Source organism: Pan paniscus, chromosome 12 (assembly GCF_029289425.2).
Source record: "Pan paniscus chromosome 12, NHGRI_mPanPan1-v2.0_pri, whole genome shotgun sequence".
Taxonomy (NCBI): domain Eukaryota; kingdom Metazoa; phylum Chordata; class Mammalia; order Primates; family Hominidae; genus Pan; species Pan paniscus.
In genome coordinates, this window is record NC_073261.2 from 96,256,370 (window position 1) to 96,272,864 (window position 16,495).

Sequence of the window (16,495 nt, forward strand, 5' to 3'; positions counted from 1 at the left end):
GATTTGCGAAAAGCAAGAGAAGAAGGCTTAAGATGTGGAAATGGATTTCCTGAAAACCCTCCCTGCCATCACGTCCTTTGGAAAGTGTGTGTGAACCCCAGAGGCAGCTGTCCTCCCATTTTAACATTTTGTTAAAATGTGAAGTAGTATAAGCATTATTAAGAAGTAATTTGGCATACAAATCTCTAACACTCAACTGCCAATGAAAACAGTCAGGAAGGTTCCTGATGCTTCAACTGCCATACCCGAGGGGCACATGACCAAAGAGATACACATTTTAGAGGATCCTAAAAGGACTGTGCTGTGGAATTTCACACTCATGTAAGCTGGTATGTGTCAGCCTTGTGATATCACCTTCATCATCCCTGTTATGTCCACATACATGTCTTAGTTTCCTTCACTCATTTATTTAAAACATACTTGTTTAAAAATATACCACTACATAAATGGAAAACTAGTCTTACATTTTTCAAGCTGTCTGTATAGCACCTAAATGAACTTTGTAAACCATCAGGAGTATGTGGACCCTGCTAGAGCACTGGCCTGGGCTGTCTGTGTGTTGCAAAGCACCTAGACCCTTGGAGAGTTGTTGGGTACGCAGCCCTTCGACACAGCCCTTCGACACTGGGTCCAAGACTTCCATTATGTTAAGATCTACTTTTAAGAGTCCAGCCCAGGCCAGGCGCGGTGGCTCACGTCTGTAATCCCAGCAATTTGGGAGGCTGAGGCAGGTGGATCGCCTGAGGTCAGGAGTTCGAGAACAGCCTGGCCAACATGGAGAAACCCGTCTCCACTAAAAATGCAAAAACTAGCCGGGCATGTAGTGGGTGCCTGTAATCCCAGCTACTGAGGGAACTGAGGCAGGAAAATCACTTGAACCAGGGAGGCGGAGGTTGCAGTGAGCTGAGATCGTGCCATTGCACTCAAGCCCAGGTGACAGAGCAAGATTCCATCTCAAAAAAAAAAAAAAAAAAAAGAGTCCAGCCCATCCTTAATTCCAGGGAAGGAATATTTCTCAACCATGAGTTATTCATGAGCCAGATCTGGAACCCCAGGAAAGCCAAGTTGGTTCAGAGACAAAGCATGCATCTGGTGAACCTTCTTGGGTCTCCAGAACAGTATAATTTTACTGGTCTTCTTCAAGGTTTACACAATGCTCAATGTCATTAATAGAATAAAGGAGAAAAGCTGAGTAATCGCTGACCTGCGTACATTTTTAATCCACAGAGGGTGTCAGTGTACCTACTAGGGGACAAGAATATGATCACCAGCTATTTTGCAATGCTGGCTAAATGTTGCTTAAACATCATCAACTGTTATCATCATGCTTGAAATAAGTAATTAACAAACAATAGGAAGATGTACAATATCTCCTAAACACTTTAAAATAGCCAAATATCTTTCTGACTCTATCCAAAAAGCTCTACCATTATCCCATCTTTATAGATGTTCTACCCTGGAGATTCTATTTGCTAGAGCTTTCAATGCTGGGAGCTTATATTTTGATAAACTCTTTGATCTTTTCTGTTTTTAAGGTAACATATAATCAGAAGGCTTAATGATGTTGAATCTCTTTGAATCAGTAATTCTACTTCCAGGAACTTATTCCAAAGAAACAAATCAGACCTGTGCAGAGATTTCTGTAAAATGATGTTCAGAATAGTGTTCTTTGTAAGAACATAATATGCCACAACCTAAATATTCAGCATTAAGAAATGTTACATAATAGAATTTTACAAAGAAAACCAAATGACAAGAACATAGTCACGATATTATATTAAGTGAAAAAGGGATTCACTACAGCATGTACAGTATGGTCTCAATTTTATTTTTTAAGTGCATAGAAAAATACTGAAAGTAAACATACCAAAATGTTTCAGTGATAGAAATATGGGTGTGGATTTTTTTTCTCTTCACATGTCTCTGTATTTTCCTAAATTTCTATAAAGAATAAATATTGGCCGGGCATGGTGGCTCACACCTGTAATCCCAGCACTTTGGAGGCTGAGGTGGGCAGATCACTTGAGGGCAGGAGTTTGAGACCAGCCTGGCCAACAAGGCAAAACCCTGTCTCTACTAAAAATACAAAAACCAGCCAGGCATGGTGGCACTCGCCTGTAATCTCAGCTACTTGGGAGGCTGAGGCAGGAGAATCGCTTGAACCCACAAGGCAGAGGTTGCAGTGAGCCGAGATTGCACCACTGTACTCCAGCCTGGGCCACAGAGTGAGACTCTATCTCCAAAAAAAAAAAAGAATATTACCTTTATAATAATAACATATATGTAACAGTATATATGCATCCTCACACTTTTACCTTTTTTCAAGAAATCCTATTCCACAGTCTCTATGCTAAGGAAACAGTATAAAGTATGCACAAAGATTTATAAAAAACTGTATATAACTTTTTATATACATATTTACATATTTATAAGAGAAAATATACATAACCTAAAAATTTCAACAATTGAATGACAAATTATGTTTTAACTTTATGATATAATATTACACAGTTACTAAAAATGATCACTTGGAGTATTTTTAAGATAAATCATCACAATAGAGTGCTGATGACTTAGATGCTGTTAAGGAAAGCAGCAAAATACAACGTGTGATCTTGGCTACATAAAAACGTAAGTGCACAGGAAAAGAAGGCAAAGATGCTAAATTGTTAACCGTTGTGATTTATGCATGGTGAAATTGTGGTGACTGAAAAACAAAAAAGTTTAAGAAACAAAATAGGCTGGGCGCGGTGGCTCCTGCCTATAATCCTGGCACTTTGGGAGGCTGAGTGGGGAGGATCACTTGAGGTCAGGAATTTGAGACCGGCCTGGCCAACATGGTGAAACCCCGTCTCTACTCATAAAAATACAAAAATTAGCCCGGCATGGTGGCACGCGTTTGTAGTCCCAGCTACTCAAGAGGCTGAGGCAGGAGAATCCCTTGAACCTGGGAGGCGGAGGTTGCAGTGAGCTGAGATCGCACCATTGCACTTCAGCCTGGGCAACAAGAGTAAAATACCATCTCAAAAAAAAAAAAAAAAAGGAAAATAAAAATAAAAATTCCATAATGAGCATATGTTTCTTTTAAAATTGGAAAAGTAAGCATAAAAATAATAAAATACATATTTTATCAATAAAAATATGAAATTGCCAACAAAGAGGGAAAGGGAAGGAAAAATTTCCTATAATTAAAACACTAATCTAAAACAACCACTTATTAACCCCCATCTGCCCTTACAGTTGTGTGTGTGAATGTGTGTGTGTTAGTGGATGTGCGCTGGCACCACTGCCTATGTCCATAAGGATAAGTGGCTGACCTTAAGGCCACCTACTAAATTAGGGCTTGTATGCAGGGCTACATCTAGTGAAAATGTTTAGGAATTTGGGAAAGCCAAGGATACCTCTTAAATCCAGTTTGAACAAGTGCTTTAAGCTCTCCTAAGAAAAGGTGGAAGATGAGTTCAAGGTATATTTTAAATTCTGTTTGGGAACCACCAAATCAAGTTAGGAGAAAGTCAGGCTTAGACACCAACTGTATCTGTACTAAAATTTAGGAGTGCCCTCTTTGCTTAGACCAATTCCATTTTATGTGAGAAATCCAGAATTTTCCCTCCCATTGGTTCAAATAAAATTCCTGGCTGAGAGGCAAGAAGTGGATGAGTTTCAGCTAAACACTTGGGGTCTCTTCTACACAGTTTACCTAAAATAAGCTACTGCCGGTGCGAGGCAATTAAGTCCACCGGAGAGGGGGCTTGAGGGGGCTCCCAAAGTTTCCTTGAGGTTAAAATGCTAGCTTGACTACAGTTTGGAGGAACTTTGGGCAAATTGAAATTGTTTTTCAAGATGGATCTGTGTAATAAGGGGCCCTCCCTCAGCCCAGGAAGGAAGCAGAGGATTTGATGTACTGATAACGACGTCTTCCTGAGCTGCGCTTGAGGACAAGGGAAGGGCAGGTGGCGAGGTGAGAGGCAGTCAGAGGCAGCATAGAAGCTACTAGACTGGGAAGGAATGAAGCCCCCAGCAAGTCTATGCCCTGTGTGAATGAGGGCCTGTCTTCATATCCTCTGAGGATTACTTCAGGACTCAGGCCTGCAAGATCATTTCAGGACATTCACTAGACACCCAGGAATAGCTCTTGGCTACAGTCACAACATTCACCACCCAAACTCATCCCTTTCCCTAACAGTACCATCCTTTCTATCCAACGTGGGAGACCGGGCCTACTTAGAGAAAATGCTGATCCTATAAAAATTGGCTTCATGAGACTGCCAAGATAAAAGGATTCTCAGTGCAGGACAGGGAGAGAGGAAGGGCCAATCCATCATCCAGGCTCATTAAGCAACTATTTGTAGGACACTGTGCCCAGCATCTTAGAAACAAAGAGCAGCCTAAGACACAGCCCCTGGCTCAGCAGAGAGATGAACACATAACCTCTTGGAGAGAGAGGCGTCAGGCCCAACACAGGCCCCTTGAGAGGAGGCCGGGATGTATGGCCCTAGTATGCAACGTGTTGGCTGGGAAAGTGAAGAAAGCTTGTTCTCTCCCTGACCAGGCTACAGACTCACTGTTGTGACCAGGGGGCTTATGGGGCCCAGGAGGAAATCCCCACGGGAATAATTCCAGCCCTCTGCAGGGTAGTGTAGGAGGGAAGGTGCTGGATCCTCATACAGAGTAGATTTGCTCTGAACAAGGTGAACAATGACTCACATAGAGGCAGAATGTGCAGACACGGGCCCAGTGCCACTCAGAGAAACACATTATTTGTGCTTTTGAGACCCGTGGCCCTAACTGCCTGTTCTACATCCCATTCCTGTGATTTTTGTCAAGGAGAGAGGCGGGTGGGGGGAGTAGGGATAGGAGAAAAGAAAGTTGTTGCAATCCCAGGAACATGTGTCCGCGGCTGGATGCCTCCTGCCAAATGTTTTGGAATTTTAGCTCTATGTCTCTCCAGGGACTACTGAGGCCTTTTAAGTCTGACATTGTGAAAGATGTTTCCTGGTGACCATGGGACTTGCGTGCAGCTGCTCAGCAGCGCCTCCCAAACTCTTGAGGACATGTGGGGTACTACAGCTGGGAGTAAGCAATGAGACAGGGGTAATGAGGAGCAGGCGGATAGAGTGGATGCGTTATGCCCAGAATGGCCTCGTGAGCTGGTGGGGGACAGAGGCCACGGACCAGAAACCTTCCTAAGGGCTTAACCCGTCACCTGTTTCCACACACGCATTCCACCCAGGTGGAACCGGCAGAGTGAAGCCAGGCTCAGGAGGTCTCCATCAAGAGAGGCTCAGCAGAGATGTGAGCAAAGAGAAGGGGTTTCGAAGCTACCGCCTAACTTCGGTGATGAAACAAACTGAGCCTGTTCTTTGAGAGATGAGTTGCTGCTTCTGACAAGGAGTGGGAAGGGCCAGCGTGGAGAGACCCCGTCTCTACTAAAAATACAAAAAATTAGCTGGGCGTGGTGGCACACTCCTGTAGTCCCAGCTACTCGGGAGGCTGAAGCAGGAGAATCGCTTGAACCCGGGAAGTGGAGGTTGCAGTGAGAAGAGATCGCGCCACTGCACTCCAGCCCGGGCGGCACAGCGAGACTCCATCTCAAAAAAAAAAAAAAAAAAAAAGAGTGGGGAGGAGTGAGAGAAAGAAGGTGGCTATTTGGGACCTGAGAGACAAAGGGGCAAGAGATCTTGTGCCGGGAAAGGCTGGTCGTCCACCCACAATGGTCCTTCAGACCACCCCTCAATGCAGGGCCATAGCTGAGGCTCTCCAACTGCACGAGGCAAATACTAAGGCTGAGGCAAGAAAAGTCAGCCCGCTAGCCTGCTCTTCCCTACCATAGAAAGCACTAGGGCATCACTCCCTCCCACCTGGGGAATGAAGGGGAAGATGCAGGAAGCTCTCAGCTCTGTTTATCAAAGGGAATGTGTGGCGCACACAAGCACTGTGGTGTGTGAAGAAATCGCTCCTCCTGGCTTCCTCCCTCCCAGAGCATCCTCCCTCGCTTGCCTGACTGACAGATGGATGTCAAATGGTGGGGACATGACCGAGAATAAAAGCAGAAAGAATACAAGGGGCAGCCAGGAAGGGACGTGTGCTGATTAGAGAAATTTAAAGAGCCTGGGGAAGGATGATGTGTTCAGACCTTGGTCCAGGTGCTTTAGAAGGAAGTTTTAAATGAAAACCAAGGAGCCACATCTGTATCTGGACCTTAGCTGGGGTGATGAAACTGTAGACGCCTCGGCTGCTGTGCTGAGGAAGTTAGAGTAGCAAGTCCAGGGTCCCAGTGCCGTTGGGTGGAGGCAGTGTCGGTGCCCACAGGCAAACTCCCAAGACCCTTCCCCAGACAGAGCCCAGGCCAAGTCGGGCACAGCATCGAAGGAGACCCAGTCGCAGAGGCATTCCCTAACACCATATTTTTAGAGTCCCTGGAGCCAAAGAAGCAGCCGCTGACTTGCTTCCTTGAATTAGGGCAAGGAAGAAGGCACTGGGCAGCAGAAATTCTTGTTCCACAGGCTGGATGGAAGTGGGGAGGGAGCTGCTGCCATCAGGGACATCAACATCCTGCTGGAGACCCTCCCACTCAGCTGGCGAGCTGGCCGCCACCCACAGCCTGCCTGCCCAAAATGTACTCAGACTTTCTAGTAACCATTTACTCACCCACCCCACAGGGTGTCACAATTCATGTTAAGTGAATGTGCACACGTGGATTTCCCTTACTGAACTGCCTCTCCAAATGAATGTTACTACAAAACAAGGCACTGGCTTGTGAGCCCTAACTGCCCTAACTGCCCCAGGACCAGTAGCTGGGGCTTCCTTGAATCTTTCAGGGGATTAAAAGGGCATCTATCTGAAACCTTGGTAGGCATGAGCGTGAGCAGGCCCTTTCCAGAAGCTAAGGCAGAAGAGAAGGTGACCAGCTTTAGAATCAGGAGACTCAACTTCATGGAAACAACCACCGCCCACTTTTAGCACTTAGGCACCTTGGGTGGGGGCAGGGTACAAAGATGAAGATAAGTCCTCCCTTGCCTTCAAGGACCTGGGCAAAGAGAAGGTAAAACAGGACCCATATCCTCGAAGCAGCGCGGCATCATTGGCAAGTACAAAATGCCACAGGCGTTAAAAGAAACGGTACAGCTGGTACAGAGAAATCAGGAAAGCTTCACTCTCGGTAGATCTGCAAGGCAGTGAAGTGACTGACAAAGTCCAATGTGCCATTTACTTGATGACTTTCTTTCAAGGTCAAATCACAAGCCTGAGATCCTATTTCATCTGCCAAGTCTGGATTGATGTCTCCTTCCCACTCTCAGTTCCTTAGAAAAGCAGGTCTCAGTAAAAGCCACGTACTATTATTATCCTTAGGAGGAACGCCAAGAACAGAGCTCCGAGATCCCCTGCCCCCAGGCCTGAGCCGAGCCTGAGCATGCAAAGGGAAGGGGCTCCAGCCAAGTGCCAGTCCCAGCCAATCCCCAGAGCTCTGGTGGGAATGTGTCTAATTGGACGGCACTAGCTTTGAGTGGGCCCGGAGAATATCTGTCACACCGCAATGGTCAGACCAGCTCACTGCACAGCCCTGCCCCTGGCATAAACAGGGGCAAGCCCAGGGGTATCTGAAGGTATAAGGACATTACCTTAGAGATGGAACTGCCCTCTCAAAGTCCTAATTTTCTTTCAGAGCCCAGCCCCAGTCTGCCCTCCCTCTGATTCTGTCGGCTGGATTTCATTGTTGCTGTCGATGCCTGGACTCACTGTAGCTTCTGTATGTCCCCCCACCTGGACTGACTGCACCACCTGTGTTCCAGATGTTTATGTAGATGCTGGGTTCTTACAAGGGCCCTGGACCCTGGGCACAGAGGCCAGCACAGCAGGTTGCACAGGGAAAGTGCCCCTAAATGTTGCTTGGTTAAATACTACAATCTCCCTTTCCTCTTCACCAGGCAACGAAGAGACCTTTCTGAAATCAGAAAAGCTGTGAAAAGTTGTGACCAGAGTGCTCTGAAGTTCCAAGTAAGATATTTTGGAACTGGGGAGTGGTCCCCACCAAGGTAGCAGAAACAGATTTCCTGGGAGGGGGCTCTGAGAACTGGGCCCTCAGTCCAGCACCACAAGGGAAGATGTGTGGATCCTTTGCTCAGGCAGTGCTGAGATGTGTCAGGCACCCAGAGGTGATTTTATTTTCCTACTGCCCTTGCAGCCCCAGGTTGGCCTTCCTCCCCCAGCTCCTTCCTCCCTCACCATCTGCCCTGAGTCTCAGGTCCAGCAGAATGGCCTGAAGGACTCGAAGCATTGAGAAAACGGCCCTATAGGGCCTGGCCCTTTATCCTGGGATGTATTTAAAAGGAAAATATGAAAAGCACACACAAGATGAACAGATGACTGCATTTGGAAAGGTTCTGTGATGGAAATCTAAAACCCAGAACCGAAAGAGAACCTCACCTGTAACCACAAAGAGATTCATTCTGACTCAGGGGCTTGGAAACTGCTACCCAAAACCCCCTGGCTGGTGGGCCAGGAAACTTCTACCCCTCCCACCAGGTTGGGGGGCCCTCAATTGTCTTCCTCAGACCCACTCTGGGGGAGGAGGGTAGAAAAGTCAAACGTAGGAAAGAGAGTTCCCCCTTGCTCCACACACCCCCTTCAAGCTAATGGCTACTTATTTCAAGACAGGCCTGCCAATATAGACAACAGAAAGGGGCCTCCTTAGCCTCCCAAGCATGTTTGAAGTTAAGTGACCCTGCCTGAGCTTTTAGCTTGGTTCTGTCTGATTACTTTCCCTCCATGGCACCCACCCTGGCTCCCTGGCTTTCTATTTGATTTTTTTTCTTTTTTAATTTACAAAATAAATGTCCCTGGAACAGTTCTAAGAAATGACCAGCCAGAGTCAACCTAGACCCTAGCGGAACCAAGCCATGGTGTGGACACACAATACATCAGAAGAACAAGGCTCTGGGGTTAGACAGACCCAAGTCACTGACTCAGGCTGAGCCATTTCCTCATCTGTGAACAGGGTGAGGATCCCCGCCTGGGAGCTGTGGTAAGATGTGAGCAAGGCAGCGTCTGTAGAGTGCTTGGCGTGCAGTGGGCATACACCTTCATGTCTGTAGCACGGACCCATGGACCCATCACACTCCCTTTCGACTTCCCTGGGCTGGCCATCCTACACAACTTCCCTAGCCCCAAGGTCTTCCTTAAGAAGAGACTCCTCCCTCCCCCCAGTTTAACAACATAGGAACTCTCCTCCAAAACCCCAAACCAGCTCACAGCCCAGAGGGAACTGCAGGTGCTCCATTGCTCCCACCCCCAACCCAGGGGCAGTAGAGAGGCAGCAGGGCAAGCCAGAGAGAGGGCTGGGGTAAGAGTCCAGAGGGCTGACTCCGGTCCCTTTTTGTGATCCTTGTGCATTTTGGATCCACCAGACAGGATGATCTCCAAGCAAGATCCCAGCAATAGCATCCCTGAGCTAGCCTCCCTTTGGGGAAAATATCTTCCTCTCTAAGTGGTTTGAACGTTAACTCTGAATCAACAGGTCAATAATCAACCCAAGGAAGAAAGCAGCATTGGACATGGCTATCCCTACCAGACCACCCTTCTGCAGAAGCCCCCGACAGCAATGCTTCTACTACCCCAGGCATGGCTGGGAAGGAAAGTTCTGGTCTCAATCGACTAAACAAATCATTTCCTCCTTTGCTGCGGTGAATGGCAAAGTTCACAGAGCCAGTAGGGTCAATTCATCACAATGGCTAATGCTTGCTGAGCCCTTATCTGTCCCAGACACTAGGAATGCTTCCTACACATCCACTTGTCATGGTGAATCTTTACCGCAATCTTAGGAGATAAGGACGATTGTTGCCCCATTTTACAGATGAAGAAACTGAGGCTTACTGGCATTAGGGGACTCTGCCACAGTCCCACAGCTCTTACATGTGGCACTGGGATGCAAAACCAAGTCTGTCCTCACCCCCAGCAAAAACCACTAGGCTCTAGAGAGTCAGAGGGGAGCCAGGACTTACTCACCTGGTAGGAAAGGCCATCCTTGCGGGGGCTGAGGCCGATCTCCTCCATGGGCTGGGTGTTCATCATCACCTCAGTCATCTCGGCCGATCTCAGATAGTCGGGGCTGCCAAGAAACCCAGACCAAAAGTCAACAAACACACGCGCTTTCACATTCCTAACTCTTCATGCATTCACTGCTGTGGGATCAGGGGACTGTCTGGAGACAGGAAGAGAGGTGTTCAAAACAGAACTTGCAGCAAAACAAGCTCACACCCTGAGGAAGCGCCTTGCAAGCCCACAGCCCCAGGGCTCAGCCGCAACAGACAAAGCCCATTGTCTGCAGACCTCTCTGGCAAACCTCTTCCCTCCTCTCCTGTACTCTAGTCCCCACTGGCACAGAGGGACCCTGAATGTTTCTTTAAATGACAGAACCAGAGAAATCAAAACAGTAGGTAGCTGAGTCCATCTGTCTATATTAAAACCAATTCAACCACATCTCCCTTCACTTCTCCAACTAAGAATAAAAATAATCCTCACATGAACTTTCCAAAGGGGAACTCTATATATTATTATTACACAATAACAATAACGGGTCAACTGGAGGGAAACAAAGTCCAATCATACAGCTTTCCTAAATTTCTGTCTCTCTGGTGCTCCTTTTGGCAAAATGTTCCACTTAAAGCCCCAAGGGGTCAGCTTTTCTGCAAGTTTCACATCTGCCATCCATCCCCTTTCTCTAGCCCCAGACACAGCAGCTGCATGCTCACAGCTTGAAAAACATCCCCTGTATTAAAAGCCTTAAGGATACCCGACTCTGATTGCAAAGGAAATTTCCAGAGGGGCCAAGCTGGCCCACCAATGGCTGACATGTGAAAGTGCCTTGTACTCTCTAAGCAGGATACGAATATTCCCTTATCCTTGCACAAGCTCTGGGCACATACAGGATCCCGTGCACATAATGCTGAACATAAGCACCAAATACAGGTACCTGCTACACAGCACCCAATGCTTTCCACCATCGTGCCTGTGCACATGGTTTAAAACAAAAATATGGGGAAGGCTTTTGAGGGACAGTATCTAAGGAAACAGGGGTACCAGATTCCTCTTCAATTGTATGGTTACTACATAGATAAGAAATGACACTGGATTTAGAAACAGAAGCAATAGGTTCTAGGCTCTGCCCCTCAAGAGCTGTGTGATCTTGAACAGGTCCTGTAACTTCTCTGAGCCACAAGTGTCCTGTTTGTTACTCTGATGCTAATAGTGTATATCTCACAGTTAGGTTAAGGGCTAATATCTGCACAAAAGCATTGCAAGCTGCAAAGTGCTAATCGATGAAATAATCTTAAACCTTAATTTCTCATAATATTCCTAATGGGTCCAAACACCCACCTTGGCAAATTTTGAGCAGCCAAAGGCACAAACCCTCCAACAGCCTTCAAAGCTTCACCTATAATAAGGCACCTAGCTGCTCACACACCACGGGAGAGGCAAGGGAGGGGCACCCACAAGAAGGGTACACAAGCCTCGGGGTGGGGGAACTTGAACTGTTGAGAGAGGGAAGTTCAGTCCCCTCTCTAAACACTGCCAGGCTGGGACGGATGGGGGCAGGGAGACTAAGAGAAGATGCGGGACTTTGCGGCAAGTTTAGGTTCGGGAGCTGGGCCCTGCAAAGGCAGTTTCCTCCCGGGTCTTGGAAAGGCTGCTGGCGACCTCCAAAGAAAGGAGCCAGAAGAGCGCACGCAGGGTGAAGAGTCTGACGTAGGGGCGGCTCTTCCTCGCTCGGGGCTGTGGCGCCGGCCCGAAAAGTTGAAGCGAGAAGCATGAACTTTCCGCTTCTTGGGCCAGGCCGGACCCCGCCGCGGCTTGCGCCGGTTTTCCCTTCGCTCAGCGCCTGCCGGAGACTCGGGGCCGAGCTCCCCACGTCCGCACCTGAGAGCGCGCTCCGGGGCTGCCGGCGCTCGCCCCCGGCCGCTTCTCCTCTAACCCAGAGCAGGAAGGAAGAAACTGCCAGCAAGGAAGTCCCAGCAGTCAGGGGCCTGCCTCTCTCTGCATCCCTCCCGGCTCCGATCCCCAGTCCGGGGCAAACCTCCGACGCCCCGCGCCCGGCCCGGGCTCCTTCCCCTTCAGCACGGCGAAGGCGGCTCCTCCCAGTCCCGGCCCCCACCAATGTGCGTCGGTTTTTAGGGGCGATGGAGAGGGCAGGGGTTGAGAGGCTGCAGCGTGTGCCCTGCTGCTTGTGGCTTTAGTGGGGTTACGTGTGGGGAGAGCGTTTCCCGCCCCCCACCCCCCCGGAGCTCTGCAAACCCTGCGGCCGCACCAGCTCAGCTCCGCTGCAGCCGGCCTCGACGTTGAGACTTGCATGCAAACAAAAAGAAAAAGAGGAGGGGCCTGGGAAGAGCAGGAGCCCCCCTGCGCCAAGTGGGGCGCGCGCCTCCTGCAGCTCTCCGCATAGGGGGGTTTCACTGGGGGGGATTCACACGTGACCCCTGGCTCCCCCGCCAACCAATACAAACCCTCCGGCCGTCACTTAGGTGAGGGCTCCGAGTTCACGTCCTTTGTCTGGATGTTCTCAGCACCCCCTCCCCCCGCCCCCACCTTTGCAACCTTGACGTTGACTCCTGCACTGGCTCGGGCGGCGGGTTAGCGCTGAGCGCCCGCGCCGCCGGCTGCCCTCGCACCCGGAGCCGGCACGAAGCAGGCGCCCGGGCCCGCAGCCACCGCCGCGAGACGGACGCCCGCCGCAGGCGCAGGGTACTCACCAGTGAATGGGGAAATATATAGACATGAAGTCCTAGGGCAGGCTGACACACGCCCCTGTGATTTAAAAACGGTCCCTGCGTCCCGAGTGCGGATGACACGGGCGCAGACGGGCACGGCAGGCGGCCGAGTGCGGACACCGGGCGCTCGCCGTCCGCCTTCCCAGGACAGCCCCACGGCTAGCGACGTCGGCAAGGTGGACACAACTCCCCGCTCTCCACTGAGCTCTCGGCCCCACAAAGAGCCCGGGAAGCCGTATTTATAGGGGCGGGGGCGGGGCTTGGCCCCGAGAGGCCCCGCCCTCCCTCGCCCACTCCTGGAATAACGTCACCAAAATCATGAATGGCTTCAGCGCTCGCAGCTCCGGCGGGCGGCGGCTCGGGGGCGCGCTCGGCTCTGCTCCCGGGGCCGTGGTTCGCTGCGGCTGCGAGCCCGGCCCCCTCCCGCCGCTCTCCCACGCGCACACGCGCTCACTCGCACCGGCCCGGACTCCGCGTTCGCACCGGCCCGGACTCCGCGTCCGCGCCGCTTCCCACTCACAGCCCCCTCCGCGCACACCCCGAACTCCAGCGCGGCGGAGGTGGGCGCAAGGAGGGCGCGGGGGCCGCTCCGGACATGACAGCTCGGCGGCTGCTCTGCGCCGGGGTAGGGCGCCCGCCACTCCTCCACCCCAGCCGCCCGGCGCCAGCGCCCTCCTTCCCATCCACAGGCTGTCCCCAGCCCACCTCGGGACCCCTCTGAAGCGTTTGTTCCCCAGACTAGGCCTCCCTCTGGAATCCTCGCCCGCAGCCTTGCGATCAGCGAGGGGAAACAAAAGCATGGTTAAAGAAGAAGCGGTGGGAAGGTGGCAGAGACGCGGAGCCGGGGGACCGAGTGCCCACGGGGCGCGTTGGCTTGCGAAGGGCTGGTCTGCAGCCCTGAGTTCCGTGGAAGGTTTTATTTGTGGGAGCAAGGATGTGGTGTCGTCCTGGGTAGGATTTTTCCATTGGAGACACACATACGCCCGGTCTGCCGCGGGGGCAGAAGGTGTGGGCGGGCGGTGTGCACGCCGCCCCCCATCCTTGACTCCCACGTCTTCTCCGAGGAGTCGCTCATGACAGCAGAAACAAAGAGCTTTAGCCGAACGCCTCCCACACTGCCCAAGAATTGCAGCTCTGGGCGTCTGTCCAGGCAGTCAAAGCTGCGCAGCCCCCCAGAGCCACATGATGGGAGTCTCACTCGGGACCCAGCGCTGCCGCTCTGTGGCCTCCGCTTCAATTACGCCTGTAAAATGGCTTTAGAACCCTCACCTACCTGTGTATAGGGGCTGAGGAAAGGGGGCGCGGGGAGATCAAAAACTAAGCAAAATTAAATTGGCTTTGAAGTTAATCAGCTTATTAAAAGAAAGGCAGTGAGTGTATTGAATCCGTATATATGTGCTTGAAAGTGGAAACGCATAGCTTATCTCAGGCAAAAGGATGACAGAATTAATGGCGAAGGTTCGACAGGGGTAGGACCCTGAAGGAAGCCGTGAGAGAAGACCCTCATAATTTTCATCAGTCCCCGCAAAAACAGCCCAAACAAAAATTATAAGAATTGATGAGAATAATTTATTTAAAAATAACTGGGCTATTTTCAATCACTTATATGCTTATATGTACAACCTGAGTTAAAATAGTGTGCTTCCTATGAAAACACAGCTTCATGACAAGCCCCTGGCTGCCCCCTCCAACCAGAGAAATTCCCCCACCTCCCAAGCTAAACGCATTCTCTTCCTCTGGGGGTGTTGCCTGATGGAGGGGCTAAACGGGAGATGCTGCAGGGATGGGGTTATTGTTGATGTCCTGCACAGAGGGTGGGGAAGCTTCTCAGTGTCACTAGCCAGGTGTGGCACATTGTCATCTAGGCAGCCACAGGAGACGCCAATGCTTGGAGAGCTAGTTTCCAGGCTGAGACTTCCAGGCACTCAGAGGAAAATGTCTGGGCTAGACCCCGGGTGGGCAGGGTGAAGCCTTCTGCCACTTCTTCCCAGTAGCAATCTCTGGTGAGGCTGGGATCAAAGACTGTTGCGCCACTTTTACACATAACAGACACACTTTATGTGTTTGTGATTATTGCCATGTGAAGCTTTCAAAACTCAGAAAGCTATTTCCCTCCCTCCCCATTTTCCCAAATATCTAAATGTCAAAATGGCCTCATTTTGGAGAAGAGGGTGGGGAGTAAGGCCTCCACCAGCTGTTATCTGGCCTCTGGAAAAATCCTCTACATTGGAGTGCATTGAGGGAATTACCTGAGGCCTACTCTTTGGGAAACTTATTAATGCCCATTTTAGCTAAAGTTCATCTCTGTCAGTAAGTTAAAGTAGAAATAAGCCTGGGGTTGTGATCCCCAGTCTGCATTTTCTGTTTCTCCTCTGGAATCACAGTGACACATCCATTCATTTGAAAATATGGGAGGTGGCTGGGTGCGGTGGCTCACGCCTGGTAATCCCAGCACTTTGGGAGGCCGAGGCAGGTGGATCACCTGAGGTCAGGAGCTCAAGACCAATCTGACCAACATGGTGAAACCCCGTCTCTACTAAAAATACAAAAATTAGCTGGGCGTGGTAGTGGGTGCCTATAATCCCAGCTACTTGGGAGTCTGAGGCAGGAGAATCGCTTGAACCTGGGAGGCAGAGGTTGCAGTAGGCCGAAATTGTGCACTCCAGCCTGGGCAACAAAAGTGTGACTCCGTCTCAAAAAAATAAAATAAAATAAAATAAAATAAATAAAATATGGGAGGCGTGGTGCTAAGCTTTGATGCAACCATAACTAGCATGCCATTTCTCAATTATACTAGTCTATATGATGCCTTGCAGGTTTTTTTTTTTTTTTTGAAGCATTTCATTGTCTTGGCTTTCAAAAGAATGTGATAAGGTTAACATAGCACAACTTATGGTCCTCAGTTCACAGATATGTAAACTGAGGCCGAAATAAATTAGGAGGCTTGCCAAAGATCACACAGCCGGAAAGTGGTTGAGCTGGGCCTGGAACTCAGAGGTTGTAGGCATACTCAGCTTCCCCTTCTGTTAACATAGCTCTGGCTGACTGCCTTTCCTTCATATCTCTAAAGATACAGAGTATTTCAACATGCACACTGACCATTTCTTCCCAATATCCTATGAGATAGGTTTCTGTCCCTACTGCCTTTGAATAAATGAAGAAACAGAAACACAAGCGAATGAAGTTACTTAGAGCCCCAGAACCTTAGAGCTGAACGAGACCTTCCAAATCACCTTGTCCCAGTCTCCTCGTTTCACAGGTGAGAAGACACCTAAGAGATTAAATAGCATGTCCAAGGTCACCAGGCTATTAAGTGGTATAGATGGAACCTAACGCAGGTCTTCAGACTGCTGGTCAGATGTTCTTTCCACTTTAACACTGCGTCTTGCACTGCATTTGCCAAGAAGTCAGCAGCAAAGGTCAAACACAACGTCTGGACTCTGTAAACCACCACAGTCCATCACCAACATTTATTGAACATCTACTAGATGCAGATCAGTGAACTAATTACCCAGTCAGAGCCTCTGCACTCCCTCCCTTCTCCCATCTTTGTCTTTGGAGACTAAAGAGTTGAATTGCAATTCTGCTTCAATAGAATCCAGGTGTAATCAGAATTGCCTTGCTTTCTGACATTACATACATCCATTTTGCCAGCACCTTCTCTTACCTACCTAAAATACAAATTAAAAAAAAATAAAGGTAATGAGCTTAAGATATTATTAGAGTTATCT

At 49.6% G+C, this 16,495-nt stretch overlaps 1 protein-coding gene across 1 annotated transcript in view; it reads right to left on the reverse strand.

Moving 5' to 3' along the window:
• The window catches only part of LBH (LBH regulator of WNT signaling pathway), a 28,656-nt gene extending 15,586 nt beyond the window's left edge, over positions 1 to 13,070 (reverse strand). Inside the window, exons 1-2 of the mRNA XM_034952874.2 lie at positions 12,747 to 13,070; positions 10,006 to 10,108 (exon numbers count right to left, since the gene is read on the reverse strand). Of these exons, the coding sequence (XP_034808765.1) occupies positions 10,006 to 10,108; positions 12,747 to 12,772 (129 nt within the window). The 5' untranslated portion in view covers positions 12,773 to 13,070. The remainder of the gene's footprint in view (positions 1 to 10,005; positions 10,109 to 12,746) is intronic.
• Between the last annotated feature and the right edge of the window lie 3,425 nt (positions 13,071 to 16,495).